This window comes from Phacochoerus africanus, chromosome 11 (assembly GCF_016906955.1).
Source record: "Phacochoerus africanus isolate WHEZ1 chromosome 11, ROS_Pafr_v1, whole genome shotgun sequence".
NCBI lineage: Eukaryota > Metazoa > Chordata > Mammalia > Artiodactyla > Suidae > Phacochoerus > Phacochoerus africanus.
In genome coordinates, this window is record NC_062554.1 from 102,120,877 (window position 1) to 102,148,024 (window position 27,148).

Below are 27,148 nucleotides of genomic sequence, written 5' to 3' on the forward strand. Positions count from 1 at the left end.
TATTAATTTACAATTAACACAAAGAAAATGCTTCCATAATACAGAGTGAATTTTTCTATTGTGGGTCTTATTGAATTTCAAGTCCTTTCATTCTGCTGGGCATCTTGATCATTTAGCATGGGCAAAGATGGCCCTGAAAACGTGTTTCGGAAAGGACACGGAAAGAGCCAAATTATTCTGTAAAATGGACTAAGACACATATGGGGTGCCTGGGATGGTGAGGCTGGGGAGGGGAGCTGGGGGAATGGAAGGGCAAGCCAGTGGAACGGAGCTAGGCTCAGGCACTGCCTGGGGTAACACAGCTGGGGGACTGTTCCCTGTGGTGGGGTGCTCCTATGAACTCTGATGCCATACTTGTCTGATATTTAAAGTTCTTTACATTTCTTTAATGTATCCTCTTATACCAGTCCCCCAAGTCTTCAGTAAAGTCAGGCACAGAGACAGGCCTGGCCTGAATGGTCTTCTGTGTGTGTAGGGGAGAAGGAAGAGCCAGTCCCGAGGCTGCACTGATGTGGTCCAGGCCCTGGGGTGTGTGAACTGATAAGTGGATGCCCAAATGGACCACACCCAGGAAGCATGAGTCAGAGCCACGAGAATCCTGGGGAAGCTTCTCGGGAGGCCTGGGGCATGTTCCAGCCAATCCATCCAACTCAGGGTTACACTTGTCAAAGAAGTGAATGGGAGAACTTAGGGCTAAAAGAACAAACACTGGAATCAGAACGCTGGCATATTTGTGCAAAAAGGAGACCCATCATCCATTGAGCCCTGTGAATGCTCAAGACATGATTAAATTTTAAAAAGCACTGTGTCTATATCTTGAGCTAATAAAAACTATTTACTTGTACATCTAGAAAAAGACCAGAGGATCTCCTCGAGACTTTTGATAATTTTATTTATTTATTCGTTTAACTTTTATTTATTTTTTAAAATTTATTTTTGCCTTTTTTAAGGGCTGTACCCATGGCATATGGAGGTTCCCCAGGCTAGGGGTTGAATCAGCAACAGCACAGCCACAGCAACGCCAGATCTGAGCCACATTTGTGGCCTACATCACAGCTCACAGCAACACTGGATCCTTAACCCACTGAGTGAGGACAGGGATCGACCCTGCATGCTCATGGATACTAGTCAGATGCTTTTCCACTGAGCCATGATGGGAACTCCAGTAATTTTAATAGTGATTATATCTTGGAGATATAATTTTATTTTTTTCTTTAAAATTTTTGTATTTTTTTTCAAAACTTCATTTATGGAGCATGTCCTAATTTTGTAATCAGAAAGAAACCTGAAAGCAAACCTGGCATTTTAGAAAACATAGTTTAAAATGTGTTCCTACTACATTGAGTCAATGGAAAAAAATTTAGGCTACAAATTTTTTAGTGTCATTTTTTTCTATTTTCATTATGAAAATACAATTATTATATGTGAGGAAAACAGCTTTATATTCATGTTTTTAAAAGTTTATTTGCCAGTTTATGTTTAAATTTTATGGATATATTCCACTTTAAAAAGGCCATATTAGAGGCAAAGTTATTCAATTATAGGGAAACTATAGGAGTTAATGAGTCCAGGAGTTCCCTGGAGGCTCAGTGGGTTGAGGATCTGGTGTTGTCACTTCTGTGGCACCAGTTCAATCCCTGGCCTGGGAAATTCTGCATGCCAAAAAAAAAAAAAAAGAAAAGTCTAATTACATGGGATTGCCAATTAATAAGAAACAACAATCTTGGCTCTAGAGGACAAGAGTACCAAAAATAAGAGAACTAGGTCTGCAAGACCTTTCCAGCAAGTGTCAAAAACATAATAATGCTGGTGGTAGTAAAAGCCTGGATTACTGAAGTTTTGAGCTCTGAAGAAGCTAAACTAGAGTTGAGACTTGGGAGGGTCTAAATTCCGAGAAAGGCAGAAAGTGCTTCCGGAGGAAACAAAGACAACCTGTAGCTCAGACGCCTGAAGCACAGATTCTCGCCTGGAGCAGGGTTCACAGGGATTTTTACACAGGGCATTTAACTCATGAATTTTTAAAGGTACCAGAAGGACCCTGGCTTGATTTACATGTAAGAACTTGTTCAACCTACAAACCAATAAAGGCGAAAAAAAGGAAAAAGCATCAAATGATCCCAGGAAGAACAGCATGAACGCTTTCCCCACCTGAATCTGGAGCACTGCTAAATCAGCATCCAGAGACCTCTTGACTGGCAGTAATTGCTGGGTCACGTGAATCTGCCTTTGCTTCTCTGCAATCTTCAGTTTCAGGAATCGGATCTTTTCCTCTAGGACATGTATTTCAATTTCTCCATTTAGCTTCATCTTCTCTTGGATATTTATTTTTTCATAAAAAATGCACACTTCCTCTTCCCGCTCTATCAGCTGAACACCGCTGTGGTCAAATTGAGAGGTAGAGGCTAAGAGAGGAGGCAGAAGCCACTGTTTTACTGCTCATGGTGATTCCCTCTGGATTTGGGTGCAAAAATACACATCGACACTGTATAATTCCAGACGACAATAGAAATTCACTGTTGGCTTTCTGGTTAAACGCCACAGTCTGAATTGTTCTGGGCATGGAGGGAAGGAAGGACTATTTTGCATCTCGACTCTGGGCTGAAAGTGTTATTGGCTGACCGTAGACTCTCTGCAAGCCTCAAAGGTTTTCCCAGGGTGGGAAAGAATATCCTTGCCCATGCACGAACAATGTGATCCCATAGCGTGATTTCCTGCAGACCCTTTTACAGGGCCAGACTTGTCAACAGAGGTCTGGCCAGAATTACCCAGGCAGGGGGCCAGGGAATGTGTTTCTTAGAGCTATTCTGTTCTCTCTAACTTGCCAGCCCATTAGGCTCTTTTAAAGTTAATTATTTCCGATGCACGTTTCTCCATCAACAGGCAAAAATCCTGTCCTTTGTAATCATGCCAGGCGAAGGACCCCTCCTTGTGAGGAGACCATGGGGAAGAAACAAAGTAAAAATGTTCGAATTCCAGCCCCACAGAAATGACCAGGGCCTGGGAACAGACTGCCTAAATGCTTTGGATTGTGCCAGGAGCCAAATAAGAGGACTTTCTTTTCCCAGAGAAAACACCTGCCAGCCCTTTGAAAAAGGGGTGCTCGTCACGACCTGAAGCCCCAACCCTCCCCAAAGCGCTGCGCTGTGCATATCCATTATCCCAGAGTTCATCTTTAATTGCTTCTTTCTCCTTCTCTCTCTCCTCCCTCAAAACATGTGTACACAGGGTTGTATTTGGCTAATCTTAGCTCTGCATTTTGTCTCATTTGCTGGCTCTTCACTGGCTTATCTCATGAGCCTCTCTGTTTTCTTGACAACAGAAGCCAGGCTTTACCACCATATCGTACTTCCTGGGCCCACCCCTTAACACAGAACGCAGCCTTACACGAAACAGCACACAATCCAGATTTGATGAAAAAAAAAAAAATCTAATACCAGATGTAAGTACTACGGGGCTCTACCATCTCACAAGCCAGATTTTTCAGAGCACAGGCAACTTGGGAAAACTGTGAAGTAGTAACCAATTAATAAGATGACCCCGGAGAGAAATAATGCTTCTCTTGAGGTTCTTCCTTGCTAAGACAATGAACTAGCTTAACACCTTAATAAATATCATAAAAAGACCAAATCTGTCCTCAAAGTGGATCTGAGCATCAAAGACTTACATCAATTATATTAAAGTAATTTGATGGTATCTTGGCCCTGACTGGTAGACTGGGAAAGGACTTTGATCTTTTTTTTCTTTTCTTTCTTTCTTTCTTTTTTGGCAGCACTGAGCCATATGGCATTCCCAGGCCATGGATCAGATCCGAGCTGCAATTCTGACCAATACTGCATCTGGGGCAGCACGGGATCCTTAACCCACAGTGCCAGGCCAGGGATTGAACGTGCGCCCTAGTGCTGCAGAGACGCCGCAGATCCTGTTGGGCTACAGTGGGAACGCCAAGCCTTTGATCTTTAAGCAAGTAACTTCCCAGACCTTACTCTTGCCTGTCTCTCTCATGAGGAGAGGGTTTTCTATTTTCAGGCAAAATATACTGCACCCCCACCCCCACCAAAGGCTAAGGAAATCTGAGTGTCACATGTTCCTCACGACCCACTGTCAGGTCTAGACAGAACAATGAGCAGCATTTCTAAATTGGATCTCTAGGTGCCTTGTTCTCACATCGGGTTCCTAGTTCTTACCTTTCGTTTCGACGCTGCACGGCTTTTTCGTATTTTTTGCGAAGTTGCACCATCTCCTCCTCAATCGTTGTGATCATGTTGGCAAGTCTGTCGATGTTATTTAACTGGGTTTCCTTCTTCTCTTTCATTTCCTGAAGTTTTGCTACAATTTTGCACACATCATTTTGCATGCTTTCTCTGATGGTAATGTTGTTGGCATGCTTCAGCATAGAATTTTGTAGCTTTCTTTAAAAACAAAAGGCAGTTGGAGAAGACGGTAATTTCCTTTAGTTTCTTTAAAAGCAATGAAGACTTCTGAAACGAGCAATATCCAGGGAGCTCTTGCTTTAGTAGTAAAGATATTGATCATAGAGTTATCCTCAGGAATTTCTGTAATCTTCCCAGGTCTCCCATTCCCCCTAATTTAGATTAGGACATCTTTCCTTTATGCCCAAAGCATCTGCTGCACCCCCCCCCTTTATTTATCAATAAAGTCTACTGCTCTGTCATCCTAGGGGGCTCTGCTCTCTTGAGGGCAGAGGTGGTTGTATCTGACACTGTCCACTGGACTGAGGTAGTGCCTGGCTCAATACAGCATCACATAAATGCTGAATGAAGCATGGCCTACTTTCATGCAGGACAAGAATCTGATGAAGTTAGATTTTCCTTTTCATACCAATCCCCTCCCTCCTTTACCCTCCTCCACCCCCGAGAAAGCCCATTTTGTTACATCTTTATGAAAAGACACTGGGCAATAATGGCCATCAGAGAGTTCAGGGTGTATGGACTAAATATAGGTGAAAGAGACTAAGTATAGGTGAAAGAGTCCACCAGATCTTGGCACATAGTAAATAATATTTTGTTTTATTTTGTTTCTAAACAAAACCATTGTCAGATACCTCAGTATTTTCACATGGATTAACTCATTTAATATCAAAAAGTCCCATACAGTAAGGACTATTTCTATGGGTAAAAAAAAAAAAAAAGTGAGCCCAGAGAGAGAAGGTGGCTTGCTCAAAGTCACACAGCCAGTAAGTGGCAGGGCTGGGACTTGAGTCTAGAAAGCCACCTCTCTTGACCACTCTGCTATGTTGCCTCGCACGAGCACATCAGATGGTTCCCATCTACAATCACAGGATGCTGGTTAATAAACATTCAATCATCTTCTAACTTTAAACACAAATTATCAAATTTGTGCTTTTCTTTCTAGATGAGTAATTGAAGAGACATAGTGAACAAAGTTACAGATTATAGTTTTCCATTCACTTAAAAAACACGGCTTTGAGACAGAAGCATAAGGAATCACATTCAAGTCCTTAGATTGTCAGCTGTGAAGCAAGGGGTGTTCGCAAGGGCTTTTCTAGTTTGTAGAAGACTCTTTATTTTCTATTTCATTCCCAGGGTCTTTTATCATTCAATGAGTCAGAAGAGAAACCTTTGAAAGTGTTACAAACAGTAGTTATTATAATACTTACCTTTCTTGAGTAACTGCACTGTTTCTTAAAATTTCCAGTTCATTTAATGACATTTTATGCCTTTCCTTTATTTCGTTGACTTTCTGGTGAGCTTTGTGAAGTAAGTTAATAAATTTGTTTCTTTCGTTTCGAATAGTGTCATACAGTTTAGCAAACTCTCTGAGTCTATGAAAATAAAAATGGTTTTGAAACATGCGATAAAGATGTTTTCCCCCCACCTAATTAGATAAATTCTCATCTAATTCTTTCACCTGCGATGAATCTCTCGTTTTTTCTTCCTGTGTACCCTGATTTCAAGGTCCTTGGCTTTGATCTCCTTAACAATGCTGGTATATTTTTGCTGAAATATAAAAAATATGTGTGAAAAATTTTTTTAAAACCCACCACCACCAACACATGTGATTCCTCCTAACCTCATCCCATCTCATTCTTATCCATTAAGGACAATTCCATCTCCGCCAGGTGGCTTGTGTAGCTCAAGAGGGAAGCGTAGGGGAAAGAGTTGAAAATTTCCTGGTCAGCTGAAAGGAATCACATTGGCTGGGACAAAAGGGTTAATTAAAGGAGAGTAGGAACAAGAGAGGAGGGAAAGAAAAGAGCCTGCCAAAGAAAAGTTGGGGAAATTTTCCAGGAGCCGAAGAGTGACTACGGATGGCACGGCTGGATTGGGTGAGTGTGGAATTTGTGGAAGAGAGATGATGGGATGGGGCTTGTAAGCGGTTTTGATAAATGTTATGTTTTGAAGCCTCTGTGGTATCGTTTTTGTTGTTTAGAAAGTTCCCAGGCTAGGGCTCAAATCAGAGCTACAGCCGCTGGCCTACGCTGCAGCCACAGCAACAAGGGATCTGAGCCGCATCTGCAACCTACACCACAGCTCACGGCAACGCCAGATCCTTAACCCACTGAGTGTGGCCGGGATAGAACCAGCATCCTCATCGATCCTAGTTGGATACGTTAACCACTGAGCCATGAAAGAAACTCCTTCCTGGGTGGTATCTTGTGACACTGAGGAAGCCATGATTTTAAAGCACCTTTCCATTCTTTTGTCCAGTAGGTGGGTTTTCCTATACAAGGAAGCTCCACACTGAGACGAACCATAGACAGGTGTGACACAGATTACACACCAATATTTTGACACAGCAGTGACATTTCTGAAATCCTCAAAATTTACCAAGTGCTAAATGAACTTGTTACTTTCTTCAACTGCAAAGATGCTGGGTCCTCCATCTAGGGTGAGAAACGTATTCAAAGATGAGGTCCAATGTTTTGCTGGTAGAAACCAGAGGAAATAGTTTCTGCCAGGCTTCTCTTCAGCACTGTGAGAGCTAAGTGTGAGGTGTGAACAATTCAATAGAAGCTAGGCATCAAAGCCAAGGCTGCCACGTAGCAACTTTATGTTCTCAGTGAGAACAGGAGTCTGGAAGAAACTAGCATTATTTAAGTAACTGTGTATGAAGAATTAAAAGTTATAAAAATATTCAGCATTATCTACTCTGTCTCGGGGATGGTGGCCACACTGATATTTTTTCCCCCTTCACATTTAATCTTAGGGATGTAGATGAGGCGTATGAAAATAAATGATGAACTTGCTGAACGCGTCTCATAGAAATTATAGTTTATTACAGCTAATGCTTAACAGACTAATTCCCAAATGGTAAAGATACTTAAAACAATATTTTTTTCTTCATTGATTCTCATACTTCAAGAGAAAGAACAGACCTCCTTGGAGATCAGTTAAAGGGTTGAATTAGCTCTGTTCATAATGAGGTTTGGCTGACATAGATTAGTCACACAGATAACACATGTACCAGTTGTTTTTTTGTTCTTTTTCTTTTTTTTGCTATTTCTTGGGCCACTCCCACGGCATATGGAGGTTCCCAGGCTAGGGGTTGAATCGGAGCTGCAGCCACCAGCCTACGCCAGAGCCACAGCAATGCGGGATCCGAGCCGCGTCTGCAACCTACACCACAGCTCACGGCAATGCCGGATCGTTAACCCACTGAGCGAGGGCAGGGACCGAACCCGCAACCTCATGGTTCCTAGTCGGATTCGTTAACCACTGCGCCACGACGGGAACTCCTATCAGTTGTTTTTTATTTACTGAAGATTATTTTATTAGAGTATTGTTTCTTTACAATGTTGTGTTAACTTGTGCTGTACAGCACAGTGACCCAGTCTTTGTCTCGTTGTATCTTCCATCCTGGTCTGTCCCAAGAGATTGGATATAATTCCCTGTGCTGTATAGTAGGACCTCATTGTTTATCCACTCTAAATGTAATAGTTTGCACCTCACATGTATCTGTTTTTGAGGTGAATTTAAAACCTCAAAACTTCTGCCCTCTCCTCTCTCCTTGTTTTGTTGCTGTGTGTCCTCCCCTCAGCCCCCGTGTCCCCTCAGGCTGCCTTCTTCCCACTATTGCTCTTCGGCCACTGAAACCCAACTACCCCATGAGCTCTCCTGGGCTTTGCTGCAGCTTCTGGGACCAGGGTCCAAATTGCTCAACAAGAGTTAAACCATCTTTGCCCCCTGACTTTTCCTGCTCTCTGGCGTCACTACTGGACACTCTTTCCCTCATCTTCCCAGGCCCCAACCATGCTAAGCATCTTTTAGTTTCTCTGAAATGTTCTAGGGAGGGGAAATAGACAGTTAAAGGGCAGTGTGAATCGTTTGCTGTGGCTTGTGTGCTGGAGATTGTCACCTTGTTTTCTCTCCTCTGGATTTAACCTCATGGCCGCTAATGCTTTGATGTCAATTCTTTCTGGAGAACGAGAAACGCTACCTGGTGTGAATACTTGCTCAGAATTACACAAAGCTGCACTCAGAAACAGCCAACATCTGGGTCACCTGGTCAGGGCAGCTGTGCTCTTTTGTAATATGTCTTACGGTATTCATTTTTAACAGGGGTCCTCTGGCCACAATCCTTATGTGGAATACCTGATTCTAAATTAGAGTTAAGCTAGCATGATCGGCAGTTGTTTTGCTATTGGTTTCATTGTTGTTTTTATTTGGAGATAATGCCCTGGGTCTGCTTGGGTACTTTGTTGGGAGCCCGGGCGAGTCATGGGGTGGAGTTGGTAAAGGTGACGGTCTGAGGGAGTTTGGTTTAAATGCTGCTGGCTAGATGAACTTGGGAAGGAGAGCAGTCGGATGCTGTGGCTCCCGAATTCTGGGCAAGTCCCAGTGGGCTGTGAGGTGGTGAATCATAGACATCAGCACCCGTGTGGCCATCGGCCCCATCCCCTGGAGGTACCCACCTTCTTACAAAAGGTCATCTGTTCAAGTCCTCTGCTCATTGTTACCAGTCTGGTTCTTTTACTCTCTAGATTGTTGGCTGTTGGTAGTTGAATCCTGGGACTGTTTTTCAGTGTATGATTGAGTTTTGTTTAGGAAAGCTGGGTAGTCACTGGACCTTGAAGGAAGCTTAAAATCATAGCTTTCTAATGAACACTGTATTAAAATGAGGCTACCCTGGACTCTTGCAGTAATTAATGGATAGTTGTGAGAAGGCAGTTACCTGAGCTTTGAGGAAGTCCTTGGATTTTTGCTCCTTCTCATCAATTTTGATTTGAGTCATACGGACCAGGTTGAACACCAGCTCTCGTATGTTTTCTTGCTCCTTTAAAAGTTTATTTTCTTCAGCAAGTTGCTGTTCTACTAACTTGGACTCGGCTTCTGATAGGATTTTCTTTGGAAGAACACAAATATTATAATGTCTTTATTGGAGGGAACACAAGAAGGTCGTTAACCTCAGATTACCTTTTAAATTTTCTGTGTAGAGTTTATTTTATTAAATCTCAAAACAACTATGCTGCTCTAGCACCAAGTATTTATCTTATAAAAGAATGCATAAACATGATAACATGTTTAACATGATAGAACATTTTCTCCTTCAGACTGTATTTTCAAATAACTTTCTGAAGAGAAATAGAAGTATGGTTTAAAATACTTTGACAGTGGTTTGAATAAACTAAATGTGAAATGAGATGGTGGTGAGATACAACATTGACTGTTTGTTTTATCAACAGCCTTTTTACTTTAAAAATCCCATGAATTTGCATAATTTTTGCTAGTTCAAACAGATCCCTTTTCCCCCCAAAGTTTTAATGTGGGTTTGGAGGGGACTGAGAGAAAGAAACATACCCACATTAAATAGGATCATACTCTTTTTGATGACTCTCCTATTAATGATGTTTCATGGAACACAATTAAAAGCACAACATTGTATTAATCATTGTTAGACAGATGCCTACGTGAAAGTTGATATTAACCTGTTGGGTCAAATTCCTCTTAGCTACTTCAACTTCCTTGTGGAGTTCCCTCCTTCTCTCAGATAACAGAGAATCATCTTTAGGGATAGCTTCAATCTGGAAATGAAAATTTAAAACAGGTATTTGTACAAGAAAGAAATCTTGAATGTCATGTAATCAACCCCACCATGAATCTTTTGAAGAGGGTGGGCAAATTACAATTCTCAGTCTTCAAGGAAACTGCCTTTTATGTTGAATATTCCTTTGTACAGTTAAATTTAAATTAAAATGTGACGGCTTGCCAAAAATCTATAATTGACCAGCTGCAAATATTCTATTTCTCATTCATTGGAAATAAAAATCTTACTAATAATAGCTGCTAGCATTTATCAAGCATTGACTATGTGTTAAACAAAGTTGTAAGTGCTTATATGTATGATCTTATTTAATCCTCACAATAGCCCCACGAGGTAGGTAATAGTATCTGCAATTGTCAGATGAGGAGAATGAGAAACAAAGACATTTAAGCACCTGGTCTCAGTGGTGTAGGTACAAACCCAGGCAGTTAAATTCAGAGCCCACGATCTTAACACTGTATTTTACTGCCTCTCTAACTCATGACTCAGTCCTTTAGAAACATATATTCAAATGATATTTATTATACTTATAAAATGGGAATTCATTTCTGAAATCGTAAAGATTAAAGAAAAAGTAGGAACTATTAATAACAAAATAGTTACTACTCTTAGGTAGTAGTTTGAGTGGCTGGAAAGTTCTCACAAAAGAAAAGCTGCTTAACTTTTTGGTTTAACACTTGAAATTCTGCTATTACATTCAAACTGGCTTATGCTTCTGTCTTGCATCACACTACCTTGAAGAGAAGGCAATATCTCATTCTATCAGTCTTGGCTGCCTTATTAGGAATGAGCTTGTTGGATTCATTATGATAAAGAAGAGAGCAAGAGGAAAAAGACACATGGTAGCTGCTGGGGGAAGGGGTACCATTCAAGGACATAGGAAGAGTTATCTTGGGGTGCTGACTGCACACTTGAGTCAGAGCAGATTTAGAGTTGGATCTTTATACTAAAAGCACCTGGCTCCAGTCTGATGTGGTTCCTTTCCCAGCATGACAACACATACTTCTAGGCACTAAAGTTGAATATTGACATTTGTCCCAAGAAGGAAAGATCATACTCCTTACTGATTTAAAGGGCACTTAACAGGATCCTTCTGAGGTTCATGGTGTGCTTTTAAAGTAGCTAAAGTGTGTCATTGGATCCCACACCCACAAACCCATGCATCTTCAGTAGCATCTTTTGTACCCTCAGATGGCTAATGACACCCTGCTTCCCATGGCCTCTCCTACCACGGAGAGCCAGCTGCTAAAAGCACACACTGGACTTAGGAAGATGAGACAAGGCCTTGTGAACTCCATGTATCAGTATATAGACTCTGTGATATTTGATGGGCAGATAATTGCTGCAGCAGGGAGAAAATGGAGAGCTCAATGCAGACTTGAGTAATCAGGGAAGATTTCATAGCAGAATTAAGAAGCCAGGGAGGAAGACTGATTTCTCCTTCAGAAGGATGGAGTTAATTCTTCCTGGGAAGATTGGAGTCCAGCAAGCATCCTGGTCCTTTTCTATTTCTCTGTCACTACGTCCAGAAATGGGCTCCTCCAAATGTTTGGCTCCCAAGGTAGGCAGATGTGTACATGTACACTAACTGGGACTAGAGAATCTTAGAAGGTTTCTACAGAAGATGTGAGAGCACATTGCCCAGCAACTCTGTCAACTACATGCTCCTGACAGACTTTCCTGGATTCAGGTCTCAGACATTTAGGTTATTTCCAAAGTTTTAAATTCCAAACAGTACTGTGGTGAATGATGTTAGTTTTTGAACTCTGGCTATTTGTTTCTCTGACATCTTTCTCAACTCTGCACAAACTCAACCCTCTGGTTTCAGAAAGGAATTGGTTTGTGGAAGAGGTAGCAAGGTGAGCCATTGGGAGCAGAGCCTGCTGTCTGCCTCGCCAATATCTACTCTCCACTTGAATGTTACTAACAGAACCTCAGTTTTGTTCAGAGCTGCATTGTATCCAAAAATCTTCAGACCCTTTTGCAGCTGAGGATGACAATATGAGCCAGGACAGGCCAATAAAATCTAAGTGGAAATCTCCGGATAGGGCTTGTCAGACTTTTTTTCCTGTTTAAAAAAAAAAGTCAGCCAGGTCAGCTTCTACATTCCTTTTGCTCTCTGCCCTTCCCCACTCCTGTGTGATCTTAGGCTCAAAGGTGGAATGACCATCTTGTGACCTTGGAGAAAAAGTATATGTCTTAAAGATGATAGAAGAAAAAGCTAAGAGGATCCTAGACTTCTCATTACATCTACCTGTTGTGTGCCTGCTTTTGGACTTTTTTATTATGTGAATAAAACAACCCTCTAATTAAGTCACTGTAATTGACTTATTGAAAGCTTATTTCTTGCTCTGATAAAGCCTGTGGCCAATCAAGGTGATCGACTCCAAGACCACTGTTGGCTCAGCATTCCTGGCTGCTTCCATTTTTACAGCCCTCTGTGTCATCATGTACTTCCAGTAGCCACAGGAGGGGGGAAAGAGCTAGAGGGTCTACACTGGTAATTAGATGCTCCAGGCTGGGAGAGAGATGTGTTACTTCTGCCCACAATCCATTGGCCAGAAGTAGTCACATGACCCTGTTCATGGCAGAGGGTAGAAACCTCCCATATGCTCTGAAGGAGAGGAGAATTAACCTTGTAGGTTAGGATTAGAAGTGTTTACCATAGTTGGAAACTCCTCTTTAAATTTCTGAGGTCATTAACCTCTATAAGGTCAGGGAGCAGGACAATCCTGAAGAGAAAAGTTAGGATTTTTGTACCCCCAGCTGCTTCATCTCAGAGATTGTTCTCTTTTTTCACCAAAAGAAGCTCTGGCCAAACCTGGGGCCCAAGGTCTCTCAGGGATGATGCGTCTTTCAGCAGCGTTTGGTCAATTAACACAGGGCGTGCTACCTGAGAGAGGACCAAAACCTTCCATTTGGGAGGACAGGAAGTAAGATGGTAATAGCTTCTTGAGCATCCTCTGACTGGAGTACAGTCTGATACTGCACAGAATGAGCCTGGGAGACTGACATCGGGTTCTGATGGCCCTTGGCAAGTTAGACGTGAAGGTGGACTGTCCGTCTATACCTAAATGATCTGATCTTGTCCCCAACTGTTGTAGTTTACAATAAAATTGTTCTGGATCTGCCTCTTTTAACTGGTTAAAGATAGTGGTCCACTTGGGTTCTGCCCTGGCATGAACCCTTAGCTCTTCCAGAAATGGATGGCCTCATTGCTTCCCCCAGCCAGGTTGGTGCTTAATCCCAACAAGACTTTTCTCTACTCTGGGGTTGGCCCAAAGATCGAAATCTACTGTAGGACAGAGCCACCATAACAGGTTGGATGCATTTTCAAATTCCCTTTTTCTTCCTTCTTTTCCATTCCCTCTTTCTCTATTGAGAGCAAAAACAAATTCTTGAAATACTTTTACTTCAAGAAGACGGCACTGAACTTATCAGATAGTGGTGTTCAGTACCTACCTCCAACAGAAGCCTTTGATGCATGGCTTGAGTTTGAGTGAGGGCATCCCAGGACACCTTCAGGAGTAGCTCCATCTTTTTTAAATTGCGAAAATCTCGTTCTTTTTCTCTTTGCTTACGAGAAAGTTCATCATGGTAGTTCTGCTTGTCAATGAGACAGTTTCGTAAATTGAGATCCAAGATCCCTCTGTTCCAAGTAAAAAGAGAATATGAAAGTGACTTGTCATCAGCTTCCCTTCATGTTTTTCAAGCGAGCATGCTCAGCAGATAGATACAGAACTCCTCTCATGTTAGAATCAAATTGTAGGTAATGCCAAAAGCAATTTTGATTGCAAGTTGTTGTCATTTAGAGTCACAGTCATTAAAAACAGTTAACAACCCAATGGAAGAGCACACTGGCAAAGACAGTTTGCTAGTTTCCCTGAAATGTTACTTAAAAATGGAAGTTAATACACCCCCAGGGAATCACACCATGAAATTTCTCCCATTAGGAAAAAAAAAATCATGATTACCTCAGAAATACCATCATTTTCAGGAAAAAGATCCCTCAATTATAACACACTCCTATGATACAGTTTTCCAGAGGGGCATTTCAGAAACTTATAAAAATACGATAGATTGTAGCCTTAAGCTTTGGTCACAGAAAATGAAGACAGTGAATAAAGGGTGGAAAAAATATTTCGAAGTGTTTTATTAATACATCTTTTATTCGTAGTAAAACTTGATTTAACATTCTTACAAAAATGTTTATCGAATCAACATAAATATGTTTCAGACTATGTATCTTTGAATGTAAACTAAAGAAAAATTTAGATGACAGAAGGAACCACATAAATATAACTAACCTTTCAGTTAGTGAAGCTGCTTCATTCTCTCTGGTTAATTCCAGTAGCTTGACTAATTGGTTATATTCTCGTTCTTTAATCTCAAGTAAGGCTCGTTTGCCTTCAACTTCCTTTATTACGTCCTCCTTCTCTTCCATTATAGTGTTAATTTTGGTTTCAACTTTCTTTAGGGAGTCATTTAGCTCTTTGAATTCGCATTCTAGGGTGAGTTTTTTCTTTTCCATTTCTCTGTGGGGGATACGTACATACATATATACATGTGCGTGTACACAACACACACACACATTTGCCTTCTTTTGAGCCCGTGCTGTCTTTACCTGTTTTTACTCCCTGACCAGGCAGCAGATAGTCATAAATTCAGCTAGTCATAAATTCAGTGATCTTAGAAGTGGGGTGAAGATCACAGATGAGTGGGACTTAGAAGGTGTCTCCACTGAGGGCAGGGGTTTGTCCAGCCCCAACCTGCTCCCCAGATCCTCACTGCTACTGTCTCCTAGGATTCTACCCTCATCCTTACCAGCTTCCCTGAACAGACATAAATTTCTCAACTTTGGCGCTGGCGGCCTTGGCTTTTAGAACAATTAGTGTCTGCTTCTTTTTTGCCCTCTTTTTTTTTGGTGGGGGGGGCACACCTGCAGCATGTGGAAGTTCCCAGGCTAGGGGTGGAATTGGAGCTGCAGCTGTGAGCCTACGCCACAGCCACATCAGATCCGAGCCTCATCTGCAACCTACACCACCGCTCAGAGCAACGCCAGACCCTTAACTCACTGAGCAGGGCCAGGGATCAAACCTGTATCCTCATGGATGCTCATTGGATTCATTACCCTCTGAGCCACAATGGGAACTCCTCCTCTTCTTTTAAGGTCAGTCACCAGAGGATTCATAGTAGTTCTTCTCTAGATTGTTGTCTCTTCACTTCTTTATCTTTTGGGGTTCCTCTAAACCTTGAGAATTCCTCAGTGGTTTCTGCCTCCAAATCTACTCTGAACGTTTGGGAGTCTTACACCCATGAATAGGTGGCAAGTGAAGAGTTACTCTCCCTCAGGCTTTAGGCACCTGCTTTAGGTGGACATAGAGCCAGATCATGAAACTCCACCCCATTCAGATAATTTGTTCCATACCTAGCCCTGTTAAAGTCAACTGGAGTTCTCCAAACAGAGATGATTTGTCAATTGGAAAGAGAATACTGTCCCCAAATTAAGACATAAATAGTATTAGGAATGACAGTAATATGCTGCACTACATTCTTTGAAAGAACTTGATCTACACAGCCTAGGCAGGGCCAAACACAGATATTTCTAAAATTATGACAGTAATTTGATGTGTTCAGTGGTTAACATTCTTGTTTTAGCATGAACACATAACTTAGGGGAGAGTGGGCAGGGAAGGACAACAAATAAAACATATTCAATCATACACTTTTTTGCGCGTTGTCTTTTCTATCTCTTTTCCAATTTGTACAGGAATGGCTTGATGGTGGACCACTTCGTCCTAGCAAAGAAAGGGAACCCTGTTAAATTAGGTAATCTTGGACCAGGAGCAGTTAAGAAAATTAAATAGGAGAGAACTACAAGGTGTAGAGTTCTTCTCAGTATTAGCTCGCTGTGCTATGCAGCAAGCTTTTTTTTTTTTTGACTTTTGTCTTTTTAGGCCTGCACCCGAGGCATATGGAGGTTCCCAGGCTAGGGGTTTAATCAGAGCTACAGCTGCCGGTCTACACCACAGCCACACCAATGCCAGATCTGAGCCAAGTCTGCGAACTACACCACAGCTCACAGCAACGCCTGATCCTTAACCCACTGAGCGAGGCCAGGGATCAAACCTGCAACCTCATGGTTCCTAGTCGGATTCGTCAACCACTGTGGCACGACAGGAACTCCATATGCAGCAAGCTTTTACTATTCCATTTCGTACTCATAATGACCATCCAAGGTAGTTATGGTTGTTAGCATTTTGAAGAGGAGAAAACTAGTGTAACAAATACTGGTGATGCTCAGATTTCCCTCACAGAGGGATGTGCATCCTTCAGAGGGTGCAGAGGCAGCTTGCAGCCCAGGCTTGGTCTCTGGGTAGGACTGTGTCTGGGCAGAGCTGCCTCGTCAGGAAACAGGGGGTGGAAGGAGGAGGGGAGCAGGCTGTGACTGATGAATGACCGATGACTCACCCATGCGGGGATAGATCAGCCCACCCCCCTGCCTCAGGGTGGAACAACCTCTGAGTTGCAATTCATGGCCTAGAGTTCCCCGTGGGATCAGCTTGGAACCAAGATTCTCCTGAAAGCATGTTTTGGCTCCGCTTCTTCCCTGGGTCTCTCCTGCTTCCCCGACTCTTCTATCAGATTGTCCTTTGAGCTCTTCCTCAGTGAATACTTGTCTTATTCTCTGCCTCTAGGGACCCCTGTCTAAGACTGAGTCCAAGACTGAGTCTAAGACAGTCACAGAAGTGGCAAGTTCATGTGTGGCAAGGCCAAGATCAGAGCTCACGTGGCCTAACACCACTTTGTGTTATGTTCTATGGATTCACGCAAGATTGTTTTAGCCTCAACAATCTTAGGATCCCATGAGGATCACAGTGGACTTTGGGGGCCGGGGGAACCGATGCTTGGAGGTTGAAGCCATCCCTGCTGTGTGGTGCTTTTCTTCCTGGGATCTTGCTTAGTTCTGGGGCAGATCTAGGTTTTATGCGGGTAGAACTTGTACGGTCTTTAAAAAAAGTGTCAGAAATGACAAATGCTAAATCGGGGGCGGGGGTGGGGGGGAGCTTGGAGGAGGTTCATGCAAGTGAGCAACCCAAGGCTTTCATTTCATTGGGTTCCTCGTAAATCCATCTCTGTTCAGTGCCCAGGTACAGGTATGTCTTGACCGATGGCTCTGACTTAAGGAAAAAGAGGTCAAAGTGAATCATGATTGCTCTCTCAGCCAATGCAGATATTGATGTTTTAAAAAGTAACTCTACGTTACTTAAACTGTTTTGAGACTTGTTACACGTGTTTCAAAATAAAGTGAATTTTAATTATCTTCTAGAATATAAACATAGGCCCTGCATCCCTTTCATGGTGCGAGGGACGCGAAGCAGAATCAAGCAGACAGACAAGGATCAAATAATAAAAATCCACAGAAGAGGTTAGGGCACTTGGTTGCTCTTGAAGGAAGTGACATAAAGGGATGTTACCCAACACACTCAAGTCTCTTGTGAATTCCTGGAGCCCAGGGGGAGTCTGATAGGATCCAGCACAGTGCAGAGGACACTTTAGTTTGTGGGGTTTGATCTTTGTCAACCCTATGCATCTGTCTTGATCCCCTTGCAGTTTTATGTCCCTGCAGGCACCACATTTAAATAGCTATGACTGTAAATAGCACACCTTTAAAGTGACCTGATATTCCAACAGTTCTTCTAGTTCCTTCTGCTCCTTTAGTGATTGCTTTTGCTTCGATGTCAAATCCTCCCGTAAATTTTTAATTTCTAATTTCTTCTGCATTACTTCCTTACGTAGTTCTTCAGTGCTTTCTCTCAACATTCTCACCTTCTTCTCCATTTCCTTTAAAAGTCATGAGAATTACCGGGTTATCCAGCATCTGAGCCAACACCTGTCTGCCTCAACATCAAATTAAAAATGATTTTACTCACCATGTTGATTATATTTGTTTTGAGCTTCATGGATGATGTCTTGCAAAGTTAAATGCAACTGAGTATTTCTAACCTCTTCAATAAAGGTGTGGCAATTATACTGCATGCATTAAACATTTTACATTAGAGTTGAACTCTTTTTTTTTCTTTTTTCTTTTTATGGCCATATCTACAACATATGGAAGTGCCTGGGCCAGGGGTCGAATTGGAGCTGCAGCTGAGGCCTATACCACAGCCACAGCCACAGCCACAGCCACACCAGCTAGAAGCCCCATCTGTGACTTAATGCTGAAGCTTGCAGCAAGGCTGGATCCCTGACTCACTCAGTGAGGCCAGGGACCAAACCACAGCCTCACAGAGACAGCATTGGGGTCCTTAACCTGCTGAGCCACAATGGGAACTCTCATGAACTAATTTTTTAAACTAATGCTCTTTTCTGTCATCTTAAATTTTAAGTGTGTCTTTTTTCTGTTATTACTTATTTCACACCAAGTAGTAAAAATTTCCAGTCTTTTTTTTTTCTCCAGTAGCTTTGTGATTTGACAAAATTTGATGCAAATAATATTTGAATATCTGGTTTATAGCTAAACTGAGTCGCGCATGAGAATCAGGATTAGAGTTTCTACTTGGAACACGTAATCCTTGGAAGCTCCTTAACCCCATGCTCTCTTATTAATACCACTTCTCTTACTCACATTCTCCCCGAATGCCCTGCCCTCTAGACTCCTAACAAGTCTTTGTTTCTTGTGACTGACTATCTGGGGAGTGTTTGCCTTTTAAGAGAGAAGCTTTCTGGTCCTCAGAAAGTCTACACATTGCTAATGACTAAGTGGAGGGATCCATTTAGCCTGCTCTGGCCTTTCTACATATCCCGCTCCTCCACTGCTGCTGTAAGAGGGTAACACTGATGGAGTGTCCGTCATGGCGCAGCGGAAATGAATCTGACTAGCACCCATGAGGATGCAGGTTTGATCCCTGGCTTTGCTCAGTGGGTTAAGGATCAGGTGTTGCCATGAGCTGGGGTGTAGGTCGAAGATGTGGCTCAGAACCCAAGTTGCTATGGCTGTGGTGCAGGCCAGCGGCTATAGCTCCAATTAAACCCCTAGCCTGGGAACATCCATATATCATGGGTATGGCCAGAGAAAACCAAAAAAAAAGAGAGAAGATAACACCGATGATTCTAGGATCTGGAACTGAAATGCAAAATGCTTTTGCCCATAGAATGTATGTTATAAATGGTGGTTAGGAACACTTATATAATAGTATATAATATGTGGACATAATTGTATTCATGTATAATATGGTATTTTTAGTCTGTTCTAAACATTTTTTTTTTTTTTTTGGCTTTGGAATTAACTGCCACCAACACACTTTTGAAATATAACCATTCAAAAGGAGAAAGCAATGCAAAGTATGATAATCTCTTTACTTTCCTTTTTTTTTTTGTGTTGTTGTTGTTATTGTTGCTATTTCTTGGGCTGCTCCCGCGGCATATGGAGGTTCCCAGGCCAGGGGTCAATCGGAGCTGTAGCCACCAGCCTACGCCAGAGCCACAGCAACGCGGGATCCAAGCCGCGTCTGCAACCTACACCACAGCTCATGGCAACGCCGGATCCTTAACCCACTGAGCAAGGGCAGGGACTGAACCCGCAACCTCATGGTTCCTAGTCGGATTTGTTAACCACTGCGCCACGACGGGAACTCCAATCTCTTTACTTTCTATGATAGATTTACAAAAAAGAAGGGACATAAATTCCTCCTATTCCTGCTGGCATGCCTCTTTGCAAAATGTCTCTGTCATTCTTCCCGTTGAGAGGTAGGGCCTATTTCTCTAGCCCTTGCTGCTAAAAATGACCATGTGACTTGCTTTGGCCAATGAGATGATACCAACAATGATTTAAAGAGAGGTTTGAAAAGCACTTGTGTTGGGGTTTGCACTCTCTTGAAACTGTCTTTCTTGGGTTTGGAAACCCTTTCACCGTCATGTAACTAGTGACATGGGACTTGTAGACCAACTAGCCTGCCACCTGGCCAACATATGAATGAAGCCGTCCTAAACCATCCAGTCCCACTGAGCCAGCTCAAACCAGAACAATTCAGAACTGTGGAAAGTAAGAAATGGTTGTTGTTGAAGCCATTCTGTTTGGGGGCACTTTGTTATGCAGAAATTGATAAGTGATGCATCTTGATTAACATTTCTTGTAATCAGCTTGAGACCTTCAGGAAGCTGTGAGAGTAATAGCTATAGCAAAAATATTTGAAGTGACAACCACAGAATCCTTTTTTTCTTATGAAAACAAAGCTGATATTGTCCAACTAGACACAACCTAAATCAGATGCCAAATAGCTAAATCCTGTAATAGGCACCACTTATGTTTACTGCAGATATTCCTTTCAGCATCATCCACAGTTAAGACTTTGGGATCTTTCAGATGTTTCAGGGTACGGTTGTTGTGATAAACACTAATATTCATCAAAAGGATCTTTGAATCCAGCTGTATTTAACAAAGTCTAGATCACCTAAGACTTACTCCTGGCTTAGGTATCTTCTCGAATTCCTTTAGAATGAGACTTTTTTCTTCCATTAAGCTGCAAAAAAAAAAAAAAAAAAAATGAAGTTTGGCCAAGTATAAAAAAGTAAGCTATTTCTGCAGTAATAACTTTCTCTTCTCAGAAAGCACTTTCCATGTGTGTTTGCCAGGCTTGGTGTCCTTTCTTTGTGATGGCTTCACTGATTCCCATGGGCCCATTTTGTGGCTCCCTCCCCAACCCTCCTACAACATGTACACACACACACACACACACACACACACACACACACGCACACATCAGAGCAGTTCTCTCATCACATTATAACTGCTTAGGAGCATGATCCCTCCCGCTAGACTCAGGTTCCTACAGGAGGCTTGGTACTCTTTATATTACTTGCAATAAACTTGCAATATAGTACCTGCCTGGATTACTGCTGTAGCCTCTATGAGTTCTGTCAAATTGGCAGATCCCACTAGCCAGTAAGTCTAGGAACATGATACTAAAGAGGCATGCATACCAGGTTTATTTTTATGAAATTGTATTTGCAATAATGTAAATTAAGCTTGGTATAATAAGTATGTGTCACAAGGGATTTAATATAGATCAGTTATGTGGACCACAAAGTGAAGCTGAATTTTTCCAGCGCTTTGAATACTTAATGCTTTTGCTTTGAGAGCTTTCATATAAATTGCTGCTTTGCTTCCAAGCTGTTGATCCTACATCTCAGCCATGTTGCCACCAGGGGGTGGTAGTGTGCTGCCATCTCTGGGTTGCCAAGACCACCAGGGCTCCCTGTTTCAAAATGGTGACTTAAAACTCTCCCACAAGGTAAGACTTACAGTCTTTCAAATAAATTTTGTTTTATATTAATTTAAACAAATATAAAATGACAAATTCTTTAGGATATTTTAAACTAATTACATTTCTATCATGCATTTTTCTCTTTTTTTTGTTAAACACTAATTGACTTTTTTCTTTTAAAAGATAAAGGCTTTTACTTAAAGAGAAACACATCATTCATAACCCTACCCCTATCATACCATAATAAAATAATCCTAAATATTATCTACTATCTTCCAGGCACTTTACATACATCATTTTTAAACTTAAGATCACTATTAGGTAGGTATTGTTATCTTCACTGCACAAATGAAAAAACTGAGGAGTTAGGTACCTCATGCAAAGTCATCAGTCAATTCTGAACTGATTTTCAAACTCAGCTCTATCTGACTCCAGGGCGCTGGTTAGTATCAAGCTGCCTCTGAAGTACATTATTCTCGAAATATTCCACTATCTTTTTTTTTTTTTTTTAGAATTTAGATTGCTTTAGATTTTTCACTTTTATAAATTATAATGTAATAAACATCTTTATGCATTATGTCTTTTTTTATCCTTTATTTTTTCTTTTTACAGCTGCATCTGCAGCACATAGAAGTTCCCAGATTAGGGGTCGAATCAGAGCTGCAGCTGCCAGCCTGCGCCACAGCCATGGCAACGCTGGATCTGAGCCACATCTGTGACCTATACCGCCTAAGGCACAGCTTGCAGCAACACTGGATCCTTAACCCACTGATTGAGGCCTGGGATCCAAGCTGCATCCTCATGGATACTAGTCGGGTTCTTAACCCACTCAGGCACAATGGGAACTCCTCTTCTCATTTTGACTTCTCATTTTTGCATGATGTTACTGGGATGAAAAAAAGTGTGTTTTGCCTCTTGAGAAATTACATATTTATATAATTTTTATGTACATACATATATATACACACATACATACACACATATACTCCTAAACTTTTAAACTGACATTAAAAATCTAAATCTGACATTTTCAGCATTGCTGACTAAGTGGTGCTTCAATGTGAAAGCTCCTAAGGAAGGATCCACCTCTTTTCCTAACTGATAGCACGTCGTCAAGGATTTTGGTTTTGAGGACTCGTGGGTAAAGGGGTGATGCAGGAAGCCCTACATGCAGCCAAGTGCAAGAGCCGCTGCTCACCACTGGGAGTAGAATCAGCACGAGTGGGTGGAAGTTGTAGGAAGGTAGATTTCTGAGCCAGTACAAGCAATAACCACCTAAGAGTCAAGCTGTCCAAAGCTGGGCTGGGCTGCTGTGGAGGCTATGAGCCCCCATCACTGGAGGTTTTGGACCCCAGACTGAGGGGTCATTGAGAGAGCACTCTGAGGCTTCTTACATATAGTCAGGGCTGAGAACCACTTTGGGAACCATGAATTCTCAAACTCTGACACGAATCAGAATCATGCAGCTTGTTAACAGTTCCAGTGTCGCTCTGGGTGGGGAGGCTTTGGCAGAAAGCAGAATTATTAGTTTGGGGTTAGATCTGCCATTTTAACATGTATCTCAGGTGCTTCTCTTTGACTTTACAAGGACTATTTCCTGCAAAACCTGATCTAGGCTGGTTCTCTTCTTGGTTGCCACAGGGGAGCGGGAAAGATTTTTTTCTATGTTAGAAGGTAAAATCTGTTCCGACTGTGAGTTTTTTTCTTACTACTAATCTTGATGACCTGTATGCCCCTCTGTCATAATTCTAACTTTCTGGAATTCCAGTAACATTGCTAAAACAATCCCTTTGTTCCTTCCTTACCAGATCTCTTTTTCTTGGTTCCAATTTTGCTATCTCTACTGGACTAAGAATGGAAAATGGGAGTTCCCGTCATGGCTCAGCCAGCAGTTAACAAACCTGACCAGTATCCAAGAGGACACAGGTTTGATCCCTGGCCTCATTCAGTGGGTTAAGGGTCTGGCATTGCCATGAGCTGTGGTGGAGGTTGCAGACGTGGCTCGGATCCTGAGTTGCTGTGGCTCTGGCGTAGGCCGGTGGCTACGGCTCCGATTCGACCCCTAGCCTGGGAACCTCCATATGCCATGGGTGTGGCCTTAAAAAGATAAAAAGGAAAGGAAGAAAGCAAATGACCAGGCATTCCCTGGTAGCCTAGTGGTTAAGGACTTGGCATTGTCACTGCTGTGGCTCAGGTTACTGCTGTGGCTCAAGTTCCATCCCTGGCCTGGGAATTTCTGCAGGCTGCGAGAGTGGCCAAAAAAAATAATGAAATGGAAAATGACTACTAAACCCTGGGAGAGCACTGACAGGGAACCAGCTATGGCAGAGGAAACAGCCCTTAAGGCCATGGTCACATCGGGAAAGTCCCGTACATGGGGAGATGCATGCCCCCTGCTCCATGTCCACACCCACGACAGATGGCACTAACCAACGACAGCTGTTTCTGCAGATGACCAAGACTTGTCAGAATATTTCAGGTTAGCACGAGAGACACAATTGATTTGCTCTCCAAATATTAGGACTTAGAAAGAAGCCCCCAAGGGGTAACAAAGTGAAGGCAAGGAAAAGCTTGGGGAAGTTTTTAGAAAGATAATGACATCTAGGAGTTGCTGTCGTGGCTCAGCAGTTAGCGAACCTGACTAGCATCCATGAGGATGTGCGTTCGATCTCTGGCCTCTCTCCATGGGTTAAGGATCTGGCGTTGCTGTGGTGTAGGCTGGTGGCTTCAGCTCCAATTGGACCTCTAGCCTGGGAACCTCCATATGCCATGGGTGCAGACTTAAAAAACAAAAAGACCAAAAAAAAAATATATATATATAATTCTACTTTGTTTCAAAAATAAGTTCTCAACAGTATTTACTTAATCACTTCATTATTTATTTACAGTATATTAGGTAGGTTATATATTCTTTCCCGAATTGCATATTTATCAAATGATCATTGATGAATATTAATCCAAACCCAGAAACTGTGGTAACAGATTTAGTTAGTAACCAACCATGTAATTATACTCACGATTAGCATTTATTAATGAACTTATGGAGTTCCTGTCATGGCGCAGTGGTTAACGAATCCGACTAGGAACCATGAGGTTGCGGGTTCAATCCCTGGCCTCACTCAGTGGGTTAAGGATCCGGCGTTGCCGTGAGCTGTGGTGTAGGTTGCAGACACAGCTTGGATCCCACGTTGCTGTGGCTCTGGCGTAGGCCAGTGGCTACAGCTCCAATTGGACCCCTAACCTGGGAACGTCCATATGCTGTGGGAGCGGCCCTAGAAATGGCAAAAAGACAAAAAAATAAAAAATAAAAATAAAAAATATTAATGAACTTATATTATGTGAAAACATAAGAAAATCGACTCAATTATAGAGTAAAATCCTTTCTCTAGAGTATTTGAAAAATATGTTGTTCTTAGGAGTCACTCATGACTCAGAAGTTGCTAAGGATGTTGGGGTCGAAGAGAGCAAATTACTTGGGCTTCTGCTACTCTTGCCACCAATAAAATGAGAGTTCATTGTGCTGACCTGAAAAATATCATCTGTCTATTTGGATGGATGGGGTTTTTTTTCCCCTCACTGTCTTAGTTTCTTTATTTTTATATGGGGATGGAAATAACTACTTTTTTTCTTTTTTTCCCTGGGGAGGTGTTGGGTGAATTTGTTTCCATACCATGTAATTCTAAACATATTAAGCCAATGAAATGCATATAATATAATTTTTTCCTGGTATTTCCTTTGGTATCACCACTATTTATGAAAATAGTTAATTCTTGAGATACTAATATTTGAGAGTGCAAGGGAATCTGCTTAGGCGATAACATTACATGGTACAAATCCAAAAAGGACACACAGTAAACTTTTTTGCAAGTGTGCACTTTGAATGTTCTTGTTTACTCTACAGTACGGGCCCCCCACCCCCGCCCTACCCCAAGCAACTCAATGAGTTTGTCTGTCTATACCTAAAAGACAAGAGTTCTGGTTTTTTTTTTTTTTTTTTTTTTTTTTCCTTTCCACTTGGCAGGAATACTTGGAAATTTTAAACAATTTAAGTATCAACTGACTTATGTTCCTGGTACCCTTTCACAGAAATGTCAAGCATTCATATTTTCAATACTAATGAACAACCACCAATTGTTTTAATTTCATTATTTTCTCAACTGAAAGAGTGCTTACAGAGCACAGAAATAGCTAGGCTTTCTTTTTATAGATCTCACTGGTAAGCCCGAAACAAGTTTAGATGGAAAGACAAAGAAGAACTCAGATTCTCCCCCTCCCCGGATATAATTCTGCTGATTAAGTTAGTCTTCTTTATCCCCCAGCTGAGACAAATAGGCTCCAAAGAGAAGATTCAAAACCAGGGAGGGCAAGGCCCTCTGAAAGCCACTCAAGCCATTTGCTTATCTCTCAGCAGGACTGAGTTACGTTCACTGGGCGGCAAAGCTACCTCCTCTTAAAAATAGCCAGACAAAGTTCTGCCACCTTAAATGGTAACAAATTCTAGGAGAGATGGTTTGGCTTTCCCTCCAGGATCCAAGCACAGCCCACAGCATAAAACCTGGATCACAGTCGTTTTGAAATTCAATATAAATTGTGTGATTTGCTGAACCAGCTCTTCTCCTGACTTCGACTTAGGAGGAACATTAGAAAAAAATGTTAGAAATAACACTTATCCCTTCTAGCAATACATTTATGCTTTAGTTCATTGAATGCCATCCTCCAGATTTGGTTAAGTAAATCAGTTGCCCCCAAAGGATACTACTTTCTTCCTTGATCCTAAGGCATAGTCTAGTAATAGGAGAAGAGAGTTGATGCTGGGGTCCCCATTTCTTTATTGGAAGAATAGAGTGAAACAGATGTGACCCTGAGCTCACATGGGCATGTTTGGAAAGTGCACGCAGGCAGTCTACACGCAGACATGGGATGTGGTGCCACAAAGGGGAGAGGGGCCACCGCCAGGGTGGGAGAGGCAAGAGTACGTGCCAGGTCCTTGTTCCATGGAGTGTGTTCTTTGGCTGCAGTTCCCAACGCTTATGGTTTTCTCGATACCTGGAAACCTAGAGGGATCTCCTTTTCCTGAGTACTTCTTCTTGTTACCTGAGCTTTTTTCTAGAGGCTGTGCAGCCTTTTTTTCAGGAAGTGCTTATTTTAGGGAATCCAGGAAAGAACAAGGCTTAGAGTGCTCTTAACATTGCTGTCTTATACTCACTGTTCCTAAAATTCCTTCTTCGGTTCATCCGATGTTTTCCTAATGTTGTTTCCATGGAAAGAGCTTTGCTTATATCTGTCCTCTGTGAGCTTGAAGAACTGTGTACTTACCTTTTCAATCTGTACTGATTATGGAACTCTCTTTCCTTCACTGCATTGTATTCATTTTGATACTTGAGAAGTTGTTCTCTCATTTTGGAGACCTCAGTGGTGAATGCCTCTGGAAAATCATCAGCTTGCTGCAGGTGAAACTGCTGCTGTTGTATTTGTTCGGTGAAACGTTTGGCATCCTGGAGCAGCTGGACCTCTGACTCCTGTGTGCTGGACCCCGGAAAGGCAGAGATTCACATAATGAGGGGTGAATCTCTTTAATACCCCTCTTTAATCTCTTTAATACCCCTCGTAGCTCCTATGGAGGTCTAGCAAAGAGGAAAGGGAGCATTCTACACTGTTCCTTTCATTTTTGGGTTCAATTCAGTGGCAGTTTTCTGCCAAGTTTGTACTAGGTCCAAAGGCAAATGGAGCTCACAGTCTAGCAGAGGGAACAGATTCGAATAGAGAGCTGGAAACCAACTGACAAATGCTACCACTAGTGTCTAGATCAAGATGCTGGGAGATGAGAGAGAAAGGATTTGTTGGAAGAGAATGGGATA

The 27,148-nt window shown here is 42.0% G+C and overlaps 1 protein-coding gene across 1 annotated transcript in view; it reads right to left on the bottom strand.

Annotated features, from left to right (window-relative positions):
• Positions 1–27,148, bottom strand: part of CCDC146 (coiled-coil domain containing 146) — a 125,675-nt gene that overhangs the window by 8,518 nt on the left and 90,009 nt on the right. The window contains exons 4-15 of the mRNA XM_047752028.1: positions 26,607–26,816; positions 20,489–20,546; positions 17,692–17,868; positions 15,748–15,821; positions 14,331–14,558; positions 13,486–13,672; positions 9,908–10,003; positions 9,154–9,324; positions 5,890–5,978; positions 5,639–5,803; positions 4,185–4,409; positions 2,149–2,377 (exon numbers count right to left, since the gene is read on the bottom strand). Of these exons, the coding sequence (XP_047607984.1) occupies positions 2,149–2,377; positions 4,185–4,409; positions 5,639–5,803; positions 5,890–5,978; positions 9,154–9,324; positions 9,908–10,003; positions 13,486–13,672; positions 14,331–14,558; positions 15,748–15,821; positions 17,692–17,868; positions 20,489–20,546; positions 26,607–26,816 (1,909 nt within the window). The remainder of the gene's footprint in view (positions 1–2,148; positions 2,378–4,184; positions 4,410–5,638; positions 5,804–5,889; positions 5,979–9,153; positions 9,325–9,907; positions 10,004–13,485; positions 13,673–14,330; positions 14,559–15,747; positions 15,822–17,691; positions 17,869–20,488; positions 20,547–26,606; positions 26,817–27,148) is intronic.